At 40.4% G+C, this 25,200-nt stretch overlaps 1 protein-coding gene across 4 annotated transcripts in view; it reads right to left on the reverse strand.

The window, feature by feature from the left end:
• Window positions 1-25,200, reverse strand: part of gas7b (growth arrest-specific 7b) — a 449,937-nt gene that overhangs the window by 226,355 nt on the left and 198,382 nt on the right. For all 4 annotated transcript variants that reach the window (XM_043714439.1, XM_043714440.1, XM_043714441.1 and 1 more), the window contains exon 2: window positions 9,380-9,500. In XM_043714439.1, the coding sequence (XP_043570374.1) occupies window positions 9,380-9,500 (121 nt within the window). The remainder of the gene's footprint in view (window positions 1-9,379; window positions 9,501-25,200) is intronic.

The following is a 25,200-nucleotide window of genomic DNA, read 5'->3' on the forward strand; positions in this document are numbered from 1 at the left end:
TAGGAGCAGAAGTAGCCAATTGTGTTTATTCTGCTATTCCATAAGATCATGGCTGACCTGGTAATCAGCAATTCCATTTTCATGCATTTTCCCCCACGTTTCCCTTACTGATTCCCCACCTAGTTCAGCTTTGAAGATACCAAACCTTGTCAGCCCTCTGCAGCCAGGTTAATCCAATGGACGTAAACAGTCACATTTCAAGAACAGCACTGGAATACCTTACATACTCCTGACCATGGTTTATCCCTCAACCAGCATCATTTATATAAAAAAAAGAAAGATATTTCATTAGCACATTACAAGAATCAATAAACAGCAATGTACAAAACAGCAGCTGCATTCCGACAGTGACTAAAATTCAGACGTTATTGACTGTAAAGGACTTCATATTACAGCAAGGTTTATAAAGATACTGCCTCACTTCATATATTTCTCTCATTCACAGCAACATCCTGCCAAGGGAGGAGAGTCGTTTGTCATGCTTCCTTGTAGGAATGTAGCTGTCAGTTGTATCCTACATGATTGAGTTTCAGGAACTGGTACCTTTCACTTTCTTCTTTCCTCCCCCTGATATTTTGCCCACCATAATTGTACAAACAAGCCAGGCCCCAGAGATCAGAAATAATTCAACTGTTTGAAGTTGCTAGTCACGCACCCAGAGACAAATTGCCTGTCGCCTAGAGAGTGAGCAGCCAAAGGGAATAAACAACATGGAGACAAGAGACATAGTGAGTGTAGGCCAGAGCCATTCATCAAACACAGGAAACCATTTGGAGGCAAGCGCTTGCAATAAAACACTGATTGCAAATCTGGGTATTGGCGTATTGTGCAGCAGGCCCGGACCATCGTGGCTATTGGAGTGAAGTCTGGGCCATGTGAACACCCTGGCATCAACTCCATCTGGAGCCCAGATAAGGAGGGAGGAAAATAACTGCCTAGCAGCTGGAAACAAGATTGAGGTAAACCGTCATCAAGAGTTCAAGGGAACAAGCCCTTCCAGTAAGTTCAAGTTGTGCCAGGAAGGGTCAAGAGAGAGGACCAACAGGTGAGGAAAGCCTGGTTTTCTCCCAAAGACGTGGCTCATTGCCAAGTTTCAATGTGGGCTTGGGAATGGAGCATCACCAGTGCCAAAGCTGCACAGGTTGGATAGGGGAGGAATGTCAAATGAGATCAGCAAACCCCCAATATTTAAATATTCACAAGGTCTCCGCCCTAGCTGTGGTGGGTCCCACTAACCAAGTAGTAGGTAATTAATGTGGCTGGATGTGATGGATGTCAAAAACACAATAGGATGTTGTCCATCTGCCACCTTAAATGAAAATCAAAATACAGAAATCTGAAACAAAAACAGAATGTGCTGGAGAAAGTCAGAATGTCTGACAGCATCTATGGAGAGAAACTGAGTTCATACTTTGGATCAGATCAGACTTCTTCAGAAATGAAAGGAGTTGGAAAAATGTGTTTTCATGCTGCAGAGGGGAAGAGGTGGAGCAAGTGAAGAAGATTGTTAGGTTGCTCAGCGTCAAAGACAAAAGCGTAGCTAATGGTGGTGAATGAAAGATAGAGACGTAAGAAGGGTACAAAAATAAATGTCTGAAAGGGAGAAAATGGATTAACCTTGCTAAGAGTAAACTTAACACGGTGTGGCTATTGGTGGGTGAGAGTTAGAAGATGCAAGAAAAATGGAGGACATAGATGTCATACTCTGAAGTTGTGGAATTCAATTAATGGAGTCCTAGAGGCTGTAAAAGGTGTCTAAGTGAAAAATGTGTTATTCCAATTTGCATTGTCACTCATTGGAACACTGAAGCAGGCCCAGGACAGAAACGTTAGCACGAGAGCAAGATGGTTTATTAAAACTGGAAGATTGGGTCAGGGCGGAGCTGTACTGGCAGTTGCCCAGTCTACATCACAATGTTAAAAAGAGAGACTATACTGAGCTGTTTCAAAGTTACTTAATTTAAAACTTTAATGTTAGTCACTTAACTGAAGTTTAAGTGAACAATTAGAGCAAACCAGTGCAAAATGGAACACTGGGAAGACTCTCACTTAGAGTTAGGAAATTTGGTATAGGAAGTAATTCTTAAAAGAAAATCCCTTTAAAATCAGCTTGTGCTTACTGATAACTGTTTCATTAGTTTCCCCCATGCTGTTATAGAGTCATAGTCATAAAGCACAAACACACCCTTCAGTCCAACCAGCCCATGATGGCCATAACCCCAAACTAAACTAGTCCCACCTGCCTGCACTTGACCTATATTGCTGCAAACATATCTTATTCGTGCATTTATTTAAGAGTATTTTAAACGTAACTGCACCAGCATCCACCACTTCCTTTGGATGTTCATTTCACACAAACTGCTCAGTAAACAAAAAAACAAAACGGCCCCTTGTGTCTTTTATATAGTCTTTCTTCTCTCATCTTAAAAGCCCTGAAGGGCTTACCCCTGAAACATCGATTCTCCTGTTCCTCAGATGCTGCCTGGCCCGCTGTGCTTTTCCAGCGCAACACTGACTCACCTTAAAATAGGCCTCCTGGTCTTGAAATCCCCCACCCCAGGGAAAAGACACCTGCCTTCCACCTTCTCTATACCCATCATGACTTTATAAACTTCTACAAAAGTTGCCCTTCAACCTCCTACAGTCCAGTGAAAGTCCCTGCTGACCCACCCCTCCAATTTGGTGCATTGCAATGCAGATGTGATTTTCTGACCTATTCCATTGACAGTGAGAGGTTTCTGCACGACCAGTGGAGCTTAGAAAAACAAGACTCTGATGTTGGGCCTTTCATCACTCATTGTAAATATTTAAAACTCATGAATACTTTGCAATCAGTGCTGAAGAACACTTCGCTTTGCCAATGACTGCTCATTAACATCCTTATTCACTTTGTGATTCATGGTTGGGCTGGCTTCAAAAAGCCAGAACATCTGTCAAATATTTTTATAAAAATGAGAAGATTCTTGGAAGATAACGCCAGTTATAGATTATTTGCAGAATTTACATTCTAAATGAAACACTCATTCTGGCTAGAAGATAACATTGGTCTTGCCGGAGACAAAAATCTGTTCAGCCAGTTGTGTGCTGAATTATTCCAACTACAGACATGTTGTCCAGTAAGAGAGGACAAGAATATAGGTCTGTGAACTCTTTCAAAAGAATCACAAGTTTACATACTTTTAGGATTAATATTTCACACTTCAAATAGCCATTGATATATAAAAAACCTAATCTCTGCAAATTTGACGTAGGATAAAATTATAGGGGTTGCAAAAACATGGTCAACTGTGGCTCAATCGAGAGTTTAGCTCTGAAATATTAAACAAACAGTTGAGCAAATAAGAATTTCCTTGAAAATTCCAAAATGCACTCCTTGTTCAGCCTCATTAGACTGACGAATAATGGCTGAACATTAAAAGACTTAGCTTCCAGCTAAAACCATGTTGAGTCAGTATTTTAGAATTTATTAAATAAAATCTCAATTTATGATTGAACTGGCTCATAAGTTGACCAACGATACAGGACACAGATGTTGCAAGTCAGATCAAAGTGACCAAGGACCGGCATAAATCTTGCTTGAGTAGGAATTTGCTGAAGGCTGAATCCATTTGATTATTAATTCATAATTCCAGGTGCAGATATTCCTAAGGGTTCCCAAACATCACAATGAAATACTAATTCCTACAGCACTTGTAAAATATCCCTCTCTATCTTTCTTCAACCTGTTTGCATCTTTTGACATGGTTGACCAAACTATCCTCCTCCAATACCTCTCTGCTGTTGTCCAAGCTTGGTGAAATTGCACTTAATGGGGGTATCTCAATTGCAGAAAGTATGTTGCCTTCAATTCTCATTTCTTTCTGTTCCCATAACAATACCCTTATCTTCTCATCAATTTTTCATTTACATGCTGCCTTGTAAGGGGGTACCTTTTGAAAAGGCATCAATTTACCACATCCAACTCCAGGAGACTTCTCTAACATTGCAACATCCATATGAAGCTTTTATTTACTTTGTCAGGCATTTCATCATCTGTTTCCAAACTCCACAGAAAACACAAGTAACAAAGTGGGTGGAGGTCAGTTGGGAATGAATTATATTCACCTGTTCACTCACTCTCTTTCTCCATTGGTACCCATCTCCAAGGCAAAAAAAAAAGTGAAACCTGATTTATGGTGCATCAGGCTTTATTTCCTTCATCTTGTGGCTTTCATGGTTAAGTTGTGACAAGGGGGATTTGGGGAAAGGCAGTGATGAAACGGTAGTGACACTGGACTTTTAACGCAGAGGCCTAGGCTAATACTGTGCAAGTGCATGTTTAATACCCAACATGGTAACTGGAGAAATTTAAATTCCATGAGTAAAGCATGGAACTGAAGGCTACTCTCAGTTGGCAGCCAGAAAACCACAACCTATCATCAAAAGAACCCATCTGATTTTTTTCTTTGGGGACAGAAATGGTCTTAGACGGGAATCACTGTGGCAGATGCTTAACTGTCCTTTCACCAGCCACACAGGTCAAGGGCAGCTAGGGAAAGGCAACAAAATGGCTTTGTAAATGATGCCCACATACCATTGCAGAATGAAAACTAAGTGCACATGCCTCATGACGCCCAGCCTTGAAATGGTTTTATGTCCTTGCATTCAGAGACATCTATTGGTGGTTATACCAGTCTGAGCTTCACAGCTTGTCTGTGCAAATATTCAACTTGTTTTCTGTTCAATTTGCTGGCTTACAGGGATTCTCTTCCCAAGCACAGTATTAGACTCACGAATACAAACTGAGGGTATTGCAACTTTTGAAGAATTAACCTCACATCAGCCACTTCTGGGAGGCTGCTGCCTCAATTCAATCTTACAATTTACACAAGACAAAATCAGGAATGCCAGATTGTGGAACTAGTTCAATCTGAAATAGCTCTGTCACGTAAAGCATGCCATCGCATTTCCCCAGAAAGCTATAACCCATTGAGCAAACAACACCTCACTGCTGTTGGAGAACTGAAAATGACTTCTCAAGCTATATCCATACCAGAATTACCATACAATACTCAAGATGATAACATACTATCCTTAAGTAAAACAAGGCAGAGAACTTTCCAATAAATAAAAATTTGGATGTTTTTGTCAGCATAACATGCTTTTCTACAGGAATCTGCAACATTTCCTGCTCAGTCCCCTTCTGCACAGCTGACTGCTCCACTGAATGCAATGTTATTGTAAAGGATTACAATCAGCCAAAGGAAAATTGAAGAAGGGACAGCTTTCTCAAAGAATTACAATCACTGGAGCACAGGCTGGCAGTGTTTGGAACAGAACAAAAGAGCAAACAAAATAAAATCACCAGCATCTCTTACGGAAAACAGCCAGAATTGTGCAGGCCCTGAGCTCCAGAGGTGATGATGGCACATGATAAGGAAGTACCAGCCGTACCATTAACAGCTGACTGCACCTAACAAATGGAGTGATTCAAAGAAACAAAGGCCTTTTAATACATTGTCATCAGAAGCTGAATAGAAGCTCGGATCCAGAGCCAAGTACAAGAACAACAATAAGGAATACAGAACGGAGCACTCTCAGTTATGCACCAGACTAAACACCACTGGGGAATAAAACTAGTCATTTGAGAAAATAATTGTGATCTTGGTAGTAAAATGGACTTTTAAGAATTGTTGATTTGTTGGTCATCTAGCTAAATGGAGGTCAGTGTCCAGTATTAAAATGAAAACAGTAAATGGACGATCTTCACATGCCCTGCCTGCATGCTGTATAAAAAAGGTAGGTACATCTTGTAATATTGTGCAATAACTATTTAAAATAATCCAAGAATGGAACTGAAATAACTCTACAAAGGCCAGTATTGCGTTACCTTTTATTCACACATACTTAGTACATGACCCTGACCCAGCTAGCACAGAGCTGGCTCCTAGAGTGAGCAAAACCCCTGTCACACTAACCTGATCCAATCAGAGAACTCATTCCATTAGGTCTACCTGGTTGAACTTGTTCCAATCACTACAGGAACCCAAGAGATTCTAATATGCCTAAACAAGCTAAAGGCTAAGCGTTTTCACTGAGATAATTTCTCTGTCCAGAAATGCAGCCAGGACAGGGCCAGATAAAGCACTAAATCCAACTGCTGCTAGTACACCTCACACGACGCTTTGAGGCAAATGTCAGGTTCGTGATCCCAGGAGAGCATTTACATCACTCAACAAAAACAAATGATATCATCATATTTTATCAGATCACAACATTTTATAGTACCAAAGGTTTGTCATCATTTACCTTTGGAGCTATACAGCCAGAGTTAAAATCACACATGAGAAATCACATATTTCAGGACATTGACACACTGAAACGTTATCGTTAGCGAAGCACAGTTTCTCACAGCTCAACCAGAAGTGCCTTGAAAGTAGTTCACCAAATTAAACATTCAAACATTCTGTCGTTCCTGGGGCAGATGTCCTATGATGCCCAGTTGAACACACAATTTCTGCTGCACAGGCAAGAGATAAAAAGCTCAAGGAAATAATGGTGAGTTTTAAATAAAGTTTTTAGGACAAATCAAATAACCAAATTAACATGCTGAAATCATTCCACACAAAAAAAAAAGAGGAAAAGCAAGAGGAGCATGAACATATTCAAAATTTTCTATCCTCTCTAATTTGGCAGATCCAACGATTGCCACCAGCTGGATTCAATTAAATAAAAACTTTCATTTGGTACAATTGCAACATTGAAGAGGCATTTGGATGAGTATATGAATAGGAAGAGTTTGGAAGAATATGGGCCAGGTGCTGGCAGATGGGACTAGATTGGGTTGGGATATCTGGTCGGCATGGATGGGTTGGAGCGAAGCGTCTGTTTCCATGCTGTACATCTCTATGACTATAAAATACCCAAATAGACACTCTCCTCAAATCCTCACACAAGCTGGATGTCAGAGGATTTCTCCAGCCAGTGCTTATCATTAGATTGGCTCTTTGCCTGTCAAAGAACAAACATTTGCTGAGTATTGTATGGTGTCTCTTTTCTGCACAATAATTAAGAATCTATAAACAAAAAGCATTATTACCTTAAACTGTGGAAGCAAGATGACAAGTGAACCATTTCTTTCAACAAAATAAAACAAGATTTTCAAACAAATTCTAAGACAGACACTTAAGTGGATAGTACAAGTGGATTGGAGAGGTGATTATAATGTTTATCATCAATACAGAATTACATTAGAACTTAAGAAAAAAGGAGCAGAGGTCCACCCATTGGCTCTCAAACCTGCTCTGCCACTCAGTCAGATTGTGGCAGACTGACTATGGCGGCTACTCTACCTTCCTTCCAGTATATCATTACTCTTGATATCCTTGTCAATCAAAATTTGGTCCAACTCATCTCTAAATATTTTCAATGACATAGCCTCCACTGCTGTCTGAGATAAAGAATTCAATTTGTCTACCCAGTTCTGAACAGGAGACATTTTGTGGGTCAGGCAGATGGGTGGTACACTACCTCACTAGTTAGCACTGCTACCCCAGTGCCAGGGACCAGAGTTTGATTCCACCCTCGGGCGACTGTCTGTGTGGAGTTTGCACATTCGCCCAGTGTCTGTGTGGGTTTCCTCCAGGTGCTCCCATTTCTTCCCACAGTCCAAAGATATGCCAGTTAGGTGAATTGGCAATGCTAAACTGCCCATTGTGTCAGGGATGTGTAGGTTAGGTGAATTGGCCGTGGGAAATGCAAGGTTACAGCAATAGGGTAGGGGTTTGGGTCTGGTTGGCTGCTGTCTGAAGGGTTGGTGTGAACTCGATAGGCCCCGAATTGCCTGTTTCCACGATTCTACGAACAACCACTTGAGTAACAGAGAACCTACCAAAACAAGGGCTTGTCCTGGACTCTGTTGCAGACTTTTCAGCCAAGTTGCAGCTACAATTCAGGCAAGCTTTGGGCATAACAGTCTTTAAGGAAAGACCCTGGGCAGACATAACTATGAAAACGAACAGGTCATGGAGATTTGAACAGTTTCAAAAAACTCACTTGATGTAAAGGAAGTAGTACCAGAGACAGTGATTGAGGAATGCCATGAAAACATCACCTGCCCCACAACCTTCCCTCATCCCACTGAGAAATCATGATCTTCAACAAAGGAAAGCTTCTGCCTTGTATGGCTGACACAACAGGTGTTTGTATTCCAGTGGCGTTGCCACTATACTGAGACCAAAGATAATAGTTTGGTCACATGGGTTTGAATCTCACCACGACAGAATTTAAATTCAATAAAATCTGGAATTAAAAAGAGTCTAGTGGCAACTATGTAGTCATTATCTATTTCTTTAAAATCCAAGTGATGCATTAGTGCTTTTAGGAATGGAATCCTGCAATCCTTGTCTGGCTTACATATGACCCCAGACCCATAGCAATGTGATCAACTGAACTAGCCTAGCAAGCCACTTGGTTCAAAGACAACCTGGGATGGGCAACAACGACTGGCCTTGCCAGCATCTCATGGAAGACAACAAAATAAACATGAAAAAAAAGGCTGAGGCACAATGCCCGGAATTGTCATTGGCACTCTAATGTTGTTTCTCCTGACTGCAGAGTCTAGAACAAGTGGGCACAGTCTCAGCACTCATTTAGCACTGACTTGAAGAGAAATTTCTTCACTCAAAAGGATTGCCAATCTTAATTAGAATGCCTTACTTCAGAGTGTTGTAGGTGCACTAGAGAATATATTTAATAGACAAAGATTTTGGTCTCAGGAATTCAAGCAATAAAGGGACAATCAGGTGAAAAGGTGGAATTAAAGCCCAAGTTCAGCCATCATCAGACTGAATGATGGGCCATTTGGTCTATTCTTGCTCCAATATGTTACGTTTCAAAAAGGGCAGCCCTTTATTGAGAATCATATCATAGCTGAGCTGACACTTATTATTAGATAAGCTGATGCTACCTTGAGAATGTAATTCTGGGATTTACAGATTAAAGAACCTAAACCACCATATTCCATTCAAAAAGATGAAAAGACTTAATCTAAAATTTGTTTAAGAACTATAACCTGGTGTTGTGTAATTTTTATCTAAATTACAACTCCATGACACTAACTCTTTTGCTATAAATTCTGAGCCGTATGGTCATGTTCCACAACCAGCTGATGAAGAGGCAGCGCCTCAAAAGTTCATGCTTCCAAATAAACCTGTTGGACTATAACCTGGTGTTATGTGATCTTTTTTAAAAACTTTGTCACCCCAGTCCAACGCTGGCATCTCCAAAATCAATCCTAGACCAAGCCAAACTCAATGAAAACAAGATGGACCTATCCAGTCCAAGAGTTTTCCATTTCCAAAACTTTCATGTGATTAATGCATCATTTAATGGGACTTACCATTTGTGTAGGCATTGACATAGTACTTCCGACCTTGTGGGGACATGTAACACTGCCAACCCTGCGGCAGAGGAGCATAAGCCATTTCCTCAATCGTTTGTGGACTTACTGACGTAGGTTTCTGTAAAAGGCAAAGAAAAGCATGAAATTATTTCCAAATTGCTGTATACAGCCAACGCACAGAGTAAACAGAGATGGAAATGTGTTGCTGGAAAAGCGCAGCAGGTCAGGCAGCATCTAGGGAACAGGAGAATCGACGTTTCGGGCATTAGCCCTTGCATTTCCTGAAGAAGGGCTAATGCCCGAAACGTCGATTCTCCTGTTCCCTAGATGCTGCCTGACCTGCTGCGCTTTTCCAGCAACACATTTCCATCTCTGATCTCCAGCATCTGCAGACCTCACTTTCTCCACAGAGTAAACAACCAAGTGATGGCATCTGTTTATGTCTATACCTATGTACAAGTTTGTCCAGATTTGGGAGCTAATACATGACGACTAATGGAACTTTCACCAAAGACATTTTAAAATTTATAAGATTTGAATAATGTTGACCAATTCAGACACAGCACCTTCAAGAAGTGGTTGCTTAGTACAGAGAGTAGAACATTTAGCTAGTTCTGTATTGGTGCACTACTATATGTTATTAAGCATCATTTTGTCTGATCTTTGCTAATGGTTTATTATTCCAGATAGTTTTGCTTTTAGCTAAAAATGCTCGATTATAATGTTGAGCAGCCATTTCCCATTATTCCAGTCAGAGTTTGCTGTGTTCATCATTAATCGTCTCCTCCGTTGCCATGCCATAAATTTTAACTCAACAAATAAACAGGCACAATAATGACTACATTACAAAAACAACTGTTGGCTGCTAAGTGCTTTGGGACAGTCTGAAGTTGAGAAATTCTGTATTTAACTGCAAGTCTTTTTAAATGGACATACAATGTAAGAAATGATTCATTGTTCCTAAATTACTCCTATTTAAGATGCCAGCTTCATAGAAAGCAGTGAGATATCAATTAACTACACACACACCCTGACATGGATCCCATAAATAACAGGAAACAAAAATGAAGCAAAAGATATTGTCAGCACCCAGTTGCTGGGTGACTGGCAAAAGTAGTAATTGTTTAAAAGGGAATTGGATAAAGAAACCTTTGAGAAAAACAAAAGAATAAAAAGACCATGGGAAATGTGGAACAAAGCTATACATATTGGACAGCTCCTTCATACAGGTAGCACCATTGCAAAGGGCCAAATTTTTTGCCAAACAGAAAATTTCCTATCCATATCATTTATTTGCCCTCATTCCATGGGTTTCTATTTCAGCTAACAGTCTCTTGTTCAGGACTTTCTCAAAAGTCCATATAAACAACATTCATCAACTTATGCTCTATTCTCACATTCCCTCCCTGTTCATGTGTATGCCAAAATGTTTCCTAAGCATTGCCATTTGTATATGCTTTGCCCATCTCCCCTGGCAGCATGTTCCAGACACTTACCACCCTCTGTGTAAAAACCTTATCTTGCATATTTCCTTTCAGCTTTCCCCCTCTCACCTTAAACCTATCACCTCTTACATTTGACAAGTTCACCCCCAAAGACAACTTGGACTATCCACGCTTCTCAAACAGGGAACACTTCTGAGGAAGGGTGACTTGATCCGAAACGTCAACTCTGATTTCTCTCCACATGTGCTGTCAGACCTGTTGAGCTTTTCTAGCTATTCCTGATTTTATTTGCCAATCTTTACACTCAATGCCCCGACTGAAGGCAAGCATGCCAAGCATCTTTTTTGCCACTTTATTCACTTGCATTGCCACTTTCAGGGAGCTTTAGATTTGCATCCCAAAATTCCTCTGCACAATGCTCCTAAGGGTCCAGCCATTTATTGTAAACTTCCCTCTTGCACTTACTTCCCAAAATGCATCACCTCATGCTCATCCAGATTAAGCTCTCATTTCCCTGCCCAACTTTCCAGCTGATCTGTAATCCTGCTCTTTCCTTTGACAACCTTCCTCATTATTCACAACTCCAATTTCTGCTGTTGGCTGCAATCCTACTAATCAAGCCAGCTGCATTTTTATCCGAAAGGATATACACAGGAACGTCAATTAACCGAACCAAATACTCTCCACCCGTTTCCTTCGGATATTCGAGGTTCCTCTGTATATTGGTCTCACCAATAATCTTTGCTGACCACCACTGATCACAGAGCACCAGTCAGAAAAAACAACATCCCTCCACAACCACTGTATCTGTCTATGACCAAGCCAATTTTGTTTCAAATTACCAACTCACATGGGTCCCATGTAATTTGATTTTTCTCAACCAGCATGACATGAGGAACCTTGTCAAATGCTTTAGTAAAGTCCAGGTAGACAATCCCATCTACTGCTCTACCCTCAAACATCTCAGTCAAATTTTAAATAAGAACTCCTCTGCACAAAGCCATGGTAACGATCCCTAATAAGCTTTTCAAATGGGAATAAATCTTGTCTCTGCAAATCTTCTATAGTAATTTCCCTGCCACTGATGAAAGTCTTACTAGCCTAGAATTTCCTGGATTATCCCCTATTGCTCTTTATAAATTAAGGAACAACACAGGCTACTCTCCAGTCATCTAGGACCTCTCCTATAGTTAAACAGGATTCAAAGATGTCTGTCAAAGTCCCAGCAATCTCCTATCTTGTCTCCCTCAGTATCCTGGGTTAGATCCCATGGGGATGCAACTACCGTAATGTTTTTCAAGACACCCAACATCACCTCCTCCTCAATGTGGACATGCCTTAAAATATTACTATTCTCCTCCCTAAACTCATCATCTACATCCTTTTTCTTATTGAACACCAATGCAAAAAGTTACTCAGTAACGACTTCCCCCACTTCCTCTTGCGCAATGCACAAATTCCCTTTGTCCATGAGTGGACCTACCCTTTCCCTAACGACTCTCTTGCTCCTAAATACCTTAGAATTATAGAGAATCTGACATTTCATGGGCCCTCTTAGCTCACCTAACTCCTTGTTTAGATTCTTTCCTGCTTCCTTCATGTTTCACAAGGGCCTGGTCTGATTTCAGTTTTCTAAACCTGACTAATGCTTCCTAATCTTTGACTAATCATTCATTACCTTGTCATCCAAGATTCCTGAATCTTGCCATCCTTATCTAACTTTCTCACAGGAACTTGCTGGTCCTGAAAGCTGATCAGCTGGCTTTTAAACGCCGCCCACATGTCAGATGTGAATTTCTCAGAACAGCCATCCCCAAATCAAACTCCTTCAGTTCCTGCCTATTACTACTGTAATTAGCTTTGCCCCAGTTTAGCACTTCCATAGATAGTAAATTTGCAGATGACACCAAAATTGGAGGCATAGTGGTCAGTGAAGATTACCTCAGGAGTACAACGGGATCTTGATCAGATGGACCAATGGGTGGCAGATGGAGTTTATCGAGGTAAATGTGAGGTGCTGCACTTTGGAAAGACAAATCAGAGCAGGATTTATACATTTTGTGGTAAGGTCCTGGGGAGTGTTGCTGAACGAAGTGACCTTGGAGTGCAAGTTCATAGTTGCTGGAAAGTGGAGTTGCAGGTAAATAGGATAGTGAAGACGGCGTTTGGTATGCTTTCCTTTATTGGTCAGAGTATCAAGTCTAGGTGTTGGGAGGTCATGTTGCGACTGTACAGGACATTGGTTAGGCCACTTTTGGAATATTGTGTGCAGTTCTGCTCTCCCTCCTACTAGAAGAATATTGTGCAACTTGAAAGGGTTCAGAAAAGATTTCCAAGGATGTTGCCAGGTTTGGAGGATTTAAGCTATAGGGAGAGGCTGAATATGCTGGGTCTGTTTACGCTGGAGCGTTGGAGGCTGAGGGGTGACCTTCTTGAGGTTTATGAAATCATGAGGGACATGGATAGGGTAAACAGACAAGGTCTTTTCTCTGGGTTGGGGGAGGCCAGAACTAGAGGGCATAGGTTTAGTATGAGATGGGAAAGATCTAAAAGGGACCTGATGGGCAACATTTCCATGCAGAAGGTGGTGTGTGTATAAAATGAGCTGCCAGAGGAAGTGGTGGAGACTGGTACAATTACAACATTTAAAAGGCATCTGGATGGTATATGAATAGGAAGGGTTTACAGCAATGTGGATCAAGTGCTGGCAAATGGGACTAGATTAGTTTGGGATATCTGATTGCTATGGATGAGTTGGACTGAAGGGTCTGTTTCCTTCCTGTACATCTCTACTAGTTACATCCCTGTCCATAACTATCTTAGAATTTTCAGAATTATGATCACAGTTCCCAAAATGCTCCCCCACTGAAACTTTGACCACTTGGCCAGGCTCATTCGCCAATAAAAGTACAGTGTCCTTCCTAGTTGGACTACATACATACTGTTTCAAGAAACCCTCATCGATCCACCTATCAAATTCTACCCCATGTAAGCCCCTGCATTAAAGAAGCCCCAGTCGATATTGGAGGAGAAGTTAAAATGACCCATTATAAAAACCTTGTGTAAGAGTTTGTCAATTTTGGAACACTGACTAGAAAAATAGTTTTTCTTTCAATAAACTTTCAGTAGCAAAATTCATACAGCAGCTTCAAGATTGGATCAATCCTGATAAACTACTTGCTTTTAAAACTGATTAGCACTGCAGCATACTCAAACAAAATAAAAGTACATCAGACTCAATCATAACAGTTATACTAATGACTACTTTTATTGGTATATCATACCTCCAGAATAATACTGAAGTATTTAATAATGTTTCAAAGAAGTGTATGATGACAAATCAAATATAGTCTCTCTCTTTTGGTCAATGAAATAGGATTGCCCTAATGCATATAACACCATCCCTTCTCAACATCTTTGAATTAGTTTTGTGCAATTGTTCACAACTAGAAATTCAAAGCAATTCAACCCTATGAAATCCAGAAAGGCTTATCACGAGCCTATCAAATACTGGGTGCAAGGTGAATACAGAGCACCAGGGGAAAGCCAAACAAATTATAACCCTGTAAAAGCAAAATATTGGGAAATCTGAAATGAAAACTGAAAGTGTTGGAGAAACCCAGTAGATCTGACAGGCATCCATGGAGAGAGAAGCAGAGTTAATATTTCCAAGTGCAGTATGCCTATTCTTCAGAATTCTAGAACAGCAATCTTAAGTGTACTTTAGAAATAACTTCTTTGAAAGGAAGAAGACAGACTATTTAGTTATATTACTTTAAGCAATGCAAGATCTTCTGCTTAAGCAGTGAAGAGTATTTTAATTTTATTTTTTGCTGATGGAAAATAAAATATTTTACTTAAATGATGGTACAACCAGTATAAAGTAATTTCCTTCTGAACTGAAGTTTAATCAAATATTTGCTCTTTCAGAAGAGGTGCTTTTGTTCTGAACATTTAGTGGACATTACACCACATGTCTAGGCTTATAATTCTAGTTGCTGAAGTTGGTCTACACATAACACACTTTGTTAATGGAATATGGGTATTGGTGCTCGATCAGCATTTAGTATCCATCCACGACTGTCCGTTAGAAGGTGGTGGTGAGCTGCCTTCTTGAACTGCTGGTACACACTCAGTACTCATCAGAAAGGAGAACAACTAATTTATATAGAATCACACAGTAATTGGTACCTCAGAAAGGAACAAGTTAATATTAATGACTCAAATGCAAATTTGCTTCCAAGTAAAAAAAATAGACAGTAGAACTGCAAGTGGTTTATACTGAGTTGCTAAAAGTCCACAAATTTTATAATAGCTGGATATACAAAGCAACAATAGTGGCATTAAGAGGCATGAGTATAATAAAATATTTATTATTCTTAATTCATTCATTCAGCCAAAAATGGGAAGCAAAGGAACTTCCATTTTTAAAAGGTTTTAGTAACTTGGGATAGTTGACAAAAGTCAGCATTTGTTGCTCACCACTAACTGAAGCAAATCAAATGGTTTACTGAGATCAGCTATGGATCTAAACATAAGCCAGACAGAGGAAGGTTGACAGATTTCCTTCCCTAAAAGAAAAGGTTTTACAACAATGATTCTGTCATGGTTACCATTAATGAGGTTATTGTTCAATTACTAACAAATCTAGGAATTGAAATTACTTACTAAATTTAAACTTCCACTGGGGTGGTGGGATTTGAACCTGTGTCAAGTATAAACCTAGGCCTCAAATTACCAGTCCAGTAATATCTCCACTTATGAATAAGTGGAACATCGGACTTGCCAAGAATGGAAGTTTTTGTAGCACAGAAAAGAAAAATAATGGTGTCTCAAGGAAGACGTAAATTATTTCCACCGTTTAGACAGGAAGCTGACAAATTTTACACCAAACTCAAGAGGCACATTCTTCCTGACAATAAGTTTTACAGAACATGAAAAACTGGCATTTCATTTTTTTTTGTTTAGACGTATTTTTATGTTACATGTTCAACACTGAAAAGTATTGAACTAAAAGTTTTTACTATAAGCATAGGGACAGTTTCTACATTTGGTTCTGTGCTCTTTATCCTGTGTTCAGAGGCGTTAAACACAATGTAATCCTAATATACAAAACATTAAAAATAAGCATTACTGTGATCAAGAAATCTCAAAGCAGCAGCCTCAGTTGGGTTGATGCCAGAGAGTTTGGGTTTCAAATAGACTATTCAAGGAGAAAGCAAAGTCAAGAATAATCACAAAACATTTGAAGCTTAGACTTAAAATTAACACTATTTATAAAACATTAGTGTCAAACACTGGTATAAATTGTAAACATAGATCTACCAGGATCTGATCTCAGTTACATTAATGAAGAATGAAGCTATCTTTGTTGTGTGCTCATGCCCACAAGCTCTTAAGAGACACTAATTCCAGAGAGAGCTGTGTAGACTCTATAAGGGGGTATTGCAGCTGGTCTAACTCCGCTCTCACACTACGCTACTTATACACAGTGATATGCAGCTTGAGAGATTGCGCCAGGATCATGAAACTCTTAAAACAACATTTATACATAGAATCAAAGGGTGTTGTCACTCAAGATTTTCAGACAGGGCAACATAAGAGGGGTCAGGAAGGTCATCAGATTTGAGTCATGTTCACCTTGCATAGCAAGCACCATATAATTGCTTTAATTAACTTAAGAGTCTCTTATTTCTGCTGCTACATGTTAATATATATTTTGTTGGGTAGTTAATATTGTTCTTTAAAATAATGACATGGGTCCTACAAAGTTTATCAATACTTGCTGGCTTCCACATGCACTGGTGGGAAAACAATGGTACAATTAGTTTGTTCAATATGCACAAAAGTCTACTTATTAAAGGATTGAAATATGCAAGAGGCTGAATAACTGCAGCTCTTACAAAGTCAAAAACTTTCAAAATTAATATAATGAGCATTTGATTTTATGCTTGTTAAATAAAATAATCAATCACAAAACATTTTTAAGCAGCCTGTTGGGACATGATGCACAGAGATCTTCTGCTCCAGAAGCAAAGTCGCTACCATTGCACCACAAGACTGCATTTTTAATAATTGAAGATTTACATTGCTAATTGAATCATGCTTAAAAATAAGAAAATGTCTAGCTAATCCCATAGCAGTACCTTCAAATTTACTGTTCATTGTGATTTTTTCCTTGATTAAAACAATATTTAATAAAAGAACATATATTTAAGTAACCCAACTTTTGGATCATCTTTGCATAATAAAAGGTGTTAAATCAAATTAGAAATTACATGGAACATTTTGTTATCTTATAGTGCCTTTGGTCACACATCTATTCTTCTTTACACATGAAATTGCTCAGCCTTCATTATTATGTAATAACTGAGTTCCTGCAATTGATTTAAGTAATGCATGAGCTTCTGCTTAAGCAATAATGAGTACCTTGCTTTAATTCAATTTTTTTGCATGATGGAAATGAAGTTCCAGGCAATGAGGATGCAGATTTATTGTTTCATCTAACTTATTAAAAAAAAACACTGTTCATGGATCAAAGGCATTGCTGACTAAACAGTATTCAAATTTGTAATTGCCCATCTCATGGAATTGTGCAGAAGGAGAAGCAGAAGTACACACCACTGCTGAGACTTGGGGACATTCACACCATTGGGCCACGTTTATATTGCAGCACCACAGCACTGCAGATGCCATGAGGTACGTGTGGATGGGGTAGTAGTGTAAAGGTCTGAGTTATTTGTTGCTGAACAGCAAAAAGAGGCCTACGCTACCAGATAGCCAGCCTGGACTACAGCAGCGCAACTCAGTACAGTGCCCTGGGTAAGCACAACACAGTAGTGCAAGTAGGTTAAATGATCTTCCATGCTCTCCAAGGCTACAAGTCACCATTTAACCATACAACCTCATACTCACATGGCCACCATTCACTAACTCTGATGCTACACAGTCATTGCACAATGCTTTACTGACTACAACCTCATTCTTCCATACATCATGTCAATCCAACACTCTTACTCAACTCATCCTCCTAAACTTCTTGCCCTTCCTGCTCACTCACTGGAATACCTCACTGCTTCAGCTTATGCAGCGCCAATAACTGCTCTTCTATTACACCAAACTAACTCCCTTTGTCTCAGTGCAAAAAATAATTGGCTCAGCCCCTGGGCTGGAGTAACTGAGTCCCTTGAATGACTATGATGATATTCCCTAACTGACCGTAGTCCATTTGGAGGTCAACAGGACTATTCCACTTGGATTTCCATATATGGCCAATTGGTTGAAGTGCATGCAGCTTGTTTGCTGCACAAGCCATTAACACATGCAATATGTGTGACTAATGTCCATAGTGCCATACAGCAACACACACACACCTTGACTGATCAGTTCTTGGAAATATGACAAGCTGCCTGCCTTTTTCTCTGCAATAAAAGGCAATGTTTGTGACAGAGGTCTGGATCTGCTCAATTAAAAGCAAAGTCAGTGAATGTTCAGAAAGTGAGTTAACAGACAATAGGCACATGCTCGCACTCATGCATGTGTATGCACATGTGTCTATGTGCATACATGCGTGTATGCTCCCTGCAACCTCAAAAAGGAGTGTGCAAGTCATAACTGTCCTGAATTTCAATTTGAAGTCCTGAAGGGCTGAAGCACTGAAAGACCTGGTCCAAGAGCAGACATAGGATGAGGGTTGTGGTCTGACAGGCGATAGTGGAGCACAACAGTGCCCACAGACAAAAACAAGACAGTAGTCTGAAGACTCAGGAAAGTAAGCGGCAAGCTACAGCCACCAGGGAACTGACTCTCCGATCAGGAATCGGCAACACCCACGCCCTCCACCTCCTCCATGATTTTCGCTTCCCTGGCCCCCAACGCCTTATCTTCACCATGGACATCCAGTCCCTATACACCTCCATCCCCCATCACGAAGGCCTCAAAGCCCTCCGTTTCTTCCTTTCCCGCCAAACCAATCAGTACCCTTCCACTGACACTCTCCTTCGACTGACTGAACTGGTCCTCACTCTTAACAACTTCTCCTTCCAATCCTCCCACTTCCTCCAAACCAAAGGAGTAGCCATGGGCACCCGCATGGGCCCTAGCTGTACAGAGATGACCCACCAACTATCACCATCATAATTCCTAGAATCTCAGAGAAATACTGTGGGAGTATGCTTAGTTTTAGAAGAAACGGATGAAATTTCAGAACATACACACATACAATAGTGTTTAACCTGACAGACATCCAGGTGTCATCCTCATGTGATAGCACAATCTAGTAGCTACTTCAGAGGCAATTTAGTCATGGTGAATTTATATCAGAAAGAAAAGGGAGAAAGATGGGGTTGATGGAGTTAGCTGGAGCAGGCTATGCATCAGGGTTGGCTACTGTTAGCACCCTTTACATAGCAGAATTAGAGGCCCAATTGAGTTCAATTTAGGAAATGCTGAGGATGATAGTAGGCCAGGAATACCAGGATAAAAAAAAGTGGGTTGGATAGGACAGTAAGCGGCAGAGCACCATAAAATGTTGAGTTCTGTTCAAGATATTACCAATGAGATTATAGACAGCATGGCTCTTGAGGCAACCCATAGGAATAAAGCAGCATTTTGTTCAACATATTAGCTGGCTCGTGTCTATGGCCAGCACAAATATCGCATTCCCAATTCCACCTATCGCATTCCCAATGCCCTCCCCCAAGTCCCTCCTCCCTACCTTTTATCTTAGCCTGCTTGGCACACCCTCCTCATTCCTGAAGAAGGGCTTATGCCCGAAACGTCGATTCTCCTTCTCCTTGGATGCTGCCTGACCTGCTGCGCTTTTCCAGCAACACATTTTTAATCCCTTTATAGCATGACTCAGCCATACAATGCTTGCATTGACTGGGATCAAAATAGGACCACATATAGGCAGGCGCCAGTACTTCAGAATTGGTTAAAAAGAACAGTCAAAAAGCTTACATTTGAGAGAAGTGTGGGCAAAGAAAAGAAAAATTAATTGGAATAAATTACCTGTTCACGTGATGTAGGCAACAATGGCTAAGCCAACATTTATAACCCATCCCTAATTGCCCAGAGCACAGTTGAGCATCAACCACATTAGTGCGGGTGTAGAGTCAGAGGCCTGGCTAGTTAAGGATGGCAGATTTCCTTCCTTAAAATGGCATTAGTTTTTACAACCACCAACTGTGGTTATGTAATCTTTATTAGACTAGTTTTGCTTTTAATTTCAGATTTCTAAGTAAAAAGAAAGCAACTTGCATGGAGGAAAACAAGCAAAAGCTTCAAAAAACTAAAACTGTGCTTTTGTAAAAGAATAAGTAAATCATGAAAATGCAATAGACAAAAACCGGTAGCTTGATAAGAAAATTGTAACCCCAAAAAAAGTGAGATTTTCTTTTCCAAAGAATTTCAATCTATTGCACCAATTGGATAAAACATCTGTGCAGCAAAGCATGACATCTATAGATCAGATTAACAGAAGAACAATAGAATTGATAAGAGATTGAGACACCAGAAGGCATTTTTTTTAAAAAGGCAGAAAATATCAAAAAGCACATTTCAAGTTGAAAAAAGGTAATATAGAATCACAGAAAAGCGGAGTAGACCATTCAGCCTTTCAATATAGTCATGGCTGATCATCCAACTCAGTCCCCAAAGTTAATTTAACACTTTGGCCTCAACCACTTCCTGTGGCAGAGAATTCCAAAGCCTCACCACTCTCCAGGTAAAGAGGTTTTGCCTCATCTCAGACTTAAGTGACCTACTCCATATCCTTAGATTTTGAACACTGGTTCTGAAATCCCCATTCACTGGGAACATCCTTCCTGAATATATCCAGTTAGAATTTCACAGCTTTATTTGCGATTCCCCCTCATTCTTCTAAAGTCTATCCTAATACAATCCCAATTGATACAGTTCCCTCTGTACATCCAAGTAATCTTTCCCAATTACTTAAAGCTTCACCTCCAAATTAGGTTTGTGGGTGCAATTTAATGTTACTTACCCGGGCACAGTCATGTTTCAGAGAGGCAGTCAAGTCACTTGAGGGGGAGACCTAACTGGATTAAGTGCCTGACCAGTGTCAGCCCTCCCTGGATTCAGCATTTTGGAGGTGAAAACAAACCTCCAAAATAGCTATCGCTATTGAAGAGTCAGCAGCTTCAGGAGATCCACTCAAATATAAGGAATCCAAGTATGACCTTCACAGAGCCATTAAGACAGCCAAGGACCAATACCGATCCAAAGTAGAGATTGGAACAGACACCCAATGATGGCAAGGCCTGAATGGCATCACAGATTCTAAAAAGAGACAATGCAAGATAGCAGACAATGACACATCCCTCCCTGATCGTCTCAACGCCTTCTATGCCTGTGTTGAGCAGAATTTTGGTGGAGGTAACACCTATTCCAACAAGTCCTGACTAACCTATCCCAACAGTCACTGCATCAGAGGTCAGATCAGTTTTCCTTCATGTGAATCCAAGGAAAGCGATGGGACTAGATGGAGTGCCAGGCCATGCACTCAGAGCATGCAAGAATCAACTGACAGAAGTCTTCTCGGACATCTTCAACCTCTCCCTGCAGCTGGCCACTGTCCCTGCCTGTTTCAAGAGGGCCAACAGCACCCCTGTGCCAAAAGAAGGCTCATACAGCATGTCTCTATGACTACTCCCAGTGGCCCAAACTTTGGTGGTCACAAAGTAATTTGAAAGGCTGGTCATGGCATTAATCAACTCCAGCCTCTCCACTACTCTTGACCCACTTCAATTTGCCTATCAGACCAACAGATCCACGTCAGATGCCATTTCACTTGCCCTTCACTCCTCCCTGGAACATCTTGACACCAAGAACAGCCACGCAAGAATCCTACTTATTGACTGCAGTTCAGCCTTCAACACTATTACTCCCTCGAGACTGATTATTAAACTTAGTGATCACGGACCCAGCCCCACTCACTGCAACTGGATCCTCTGTTCCACAGGCCCCAGTCAGTGAAGATTGGGGACAATATTGCACCCTCACTAACACTCAACATTGGAGCCCCCCAGAGGTGCATATTCAGTCCCCTACTGTACTCACTGTAAACCCATGACTGCATCACCAAATACCACACTAATGCCATTTACAAGTTCGCTGATGACACCATAGTCGGTCGAATCTCAGATGGCGATGAAACAGACTACAGATGGGAGGTGGAAGACCTGGAAAAATGGTGCACTGAGAACAACCTAGCTCTCAATGCCAGCAAAACCAAGGAACTCTCTTTTGACTTTCGGTGGGATGTTACTCATGCCCCCCACACATTAATAGCACAGAGGTGGAATTAGTGGAGAGTGTCAAGTCCCTGGGAGTGATCATCCACAACAAGCTTTCTTGGACTCCTGTGAATGCACTGGTTACAAAGGCCTAACATCTCTTCTTCCTCAGGCAGCTGAGGAAATTTGGCATGATGGCGAATACCCTTGCCAACTTTTATACGTGTGCCAGAGAGCATTCTGTGTGGATGTATCTCTACCCAGTATGGCAACTATACCATTCAAGATCGGAGATGGTTACAGAGAATGGTGAACTCGGCCTGGAGAATTACAAAGGCCAACCTCCCACCTATAGAATCCATCTACCAGGCCCGCTGTCAAAGAAAGGCCGCCAGCATTCTCAAAGATCCATCCCAACCTTGACAATGTTTTTCTACAACCCCTACCATCGGGGAGAAGGTACAGAAGCCTGAACACACGCACCAGCTGGTTTCGAAGAGTTTCTACCCTAACGTTGTTAGAATATTGAATGGATTCTCAAACTCTTAACATTCGCCTATACCTGTGTGTTTTTATTTTTGTTGCTGTTTACCTATCATTTACTTATCTATGCTACTTAACTCTGATCTGCCTGTATTGCTCGCAAGACAAAACTTTTCACTGTGTCTCGGTATACACGACAATAAATTCAATTCAATTCAGAAAGCGCTACAATAAGTGATGACTGCAGCCTGTGTTTTATTCAGGGAGAGCTTAGGACCACAAAAGGGACCCAGGAGGCAGATGAGTGAGGGAGTTGTAGGCTATAACAGGGGTAATGGGGTCAGAAACAGACAGGAGGTTGGACTTTGGAAACCAAACCCAGGCACAGCGGTTATGTCATTCCTGCTATGATTGGCTGCATAAGGTCCAACCTTATGAACTTGTTACAAATGTGTTAACATCTGGTAATTAAATAGGACTATGCTGAATGCGCAAGTTGTGCTGCAATCATATCAATTAATTTCACAAAAGGACTTGAAAATTGACAAAACTCAAAATTTGAAAAAGTGATGGGACTAATACCAGTCAGGCAGATGTACCTTCATAAAATGGTGTGTGGCATTGTCTATCTCTTTCTCTTGAGAGATAGAGACTGCTTCACAATCAAATTTCTGGGCTAAGTCTCCTTTCTTTTCATAAAAATGTTTGTAAGAACCTTCTTAAATAGGCCCAAAGGTTATCATAAAAAAATACAGAAGTACTAACTTTCAGGAGGAATAAATCAGTGTGTTGATGGCAGGCAACAACTTATGTTAGTACATTTGCATGAGGTTTTGAATTCACATCAGATATTTTACTCTTTCACATTGCAATGATACATTGTTTGGTCAGTCATCTATTGTTTCATTAACAGTCAAACTAGAAAATGCTACTTGTAAACTGGCAACCAGCAATATTGATTAACATTGCATTAAAATAACAACCAATTGATAATCAGACAACTATGTAAAATGTAGAAGATAGAAATACAGCATAAGCTGCCACCTTCTGAATATTGACATTCAATACAGTGAGCTATAATTCTCAAGATGAAATCCTTCCCAATATTCAAATATTCAATACCGATAAAACATTATAAGACATGACTGCCAACTTAAAGAAATAAATAAAAATCAGAGGAAGGGAACTCTTGCAACAATTAAATGGATAACCTAGGAGAATTGTATATCATTTTCAGGTTTATATACTAGGCACAAGAGGACATACAATTGAATCAGATGTCACTGCACATTGAATTTTTTCTAATCAGGATTCCACATTTTCCAAAACATTGAAATGACCCTAGTCACTACTAACATTCTTTGCGATTATTATGCATTAACCCTCTTTATCCACTATGCAGCCAATTCCATGCTTAACCACACCATCTGCCTCCAAGGTTCACTTCTGTGAGATCACCCTTATCTGAACACACTTTTACCCATTTGATTACAGCTAAAGCTGGCCTGGATGATTTCTCTTCCCATTCCCATCTCAGTCAGGGATCAACCTCTGAACCTCTCATCTTTCTCACATCTATACAATACCATTCCAAAGATAAGACTTGCATACGTGGAGCTTCAAGCTTAAAGTTCTAATGCTACGGTTTAAAAATAATCCATAACCAAAGTTGGAAATCAGCAATTTGGACATCAACAACTCAGAACTCCCCTCCCTCCAAAATTTCCATTCCTTACATTCCAACTTTGAGGCACCCAGCCTTTAACTCCTTCAGCTTAACATTAGTCCAGTTGGGTGGATGGTTCACTTGCAATGTAGTTTGATGTCAACAGCATGGGTTCAAATCCACCCCAGCTGAGGTTACTGTGAAGAACTCCCCTTCTGAACCTCCTCTCCTTGCCTGAGGGGGTTACGGCCCTCAGGTTACACCATCACGAGTCATCTTTCTCTCAGCAAGCAGCCCTATAAACTGGTCAGGCTATGGTAACTTTACTGGCATTGTCTTGTGCAGTATGGGTCCCACTGACGGAAATTCCCTTCCTAAAACTTTCTCCTCCTTTACTCCAAACAGATTTCGCTGACAATATTTTGGTCACCCGTCCTAAATAGATCTTCGAGTTAATGTAAACTCTTTTACTGCATACAAATCAGTGGCTGCTCTATGTTGAAAAGTTGCAAGGAATGTAAATTGCTAACTCCTTATACGAACAGGTGCAAAACAGAATTCTGTACATTTATGGATTGTGGTTGGAGTCAATCTTACATGCCTATGCTTTAAATGTCATGCAAATGGCTATTATATGATAATGCAAATTAATTTATCGCATAGATAAAAAAGGCATTGAGTGTTACTGGAAAATGAAACTTTAAAACAAAACTATGAAGATTGAGCTCACTGACAAACTGACATATTTTACAGGAAGTGTGATAAAAGGAGGACATCAGAAGCTACCACAGGAAATAATTCCTGCAAGCCTGGAAAGGTATTTCCTGAATATACAAATCTCCTGCTTTAAGCATACATTTAGTATAAAGTATTGACAAACCCAAGATTAAAAAATGGACGGCTCAAATTTTTGTTTCGTAACTGTTTTACAACGATGCAGCTCCTGATGGATCTGGTAATTCTTTG

Source organism: Chiloscyllium plagiosum, chromosome 24 (assembly GCF_004010195.1).
Source record: "Chiloscyllium plagiosum isolate BGI_BamShark_2017 chromosome 24, ASM401019v2, whole genome shotgun sequence".
Lineage (NCBI taxonomy): Eukaryota > Metazoa > Chordata > Chondrichthyes > Orectolobiformes > Hemiscylliidae > Chiloscyllium > Chiloscyllium plagiosum.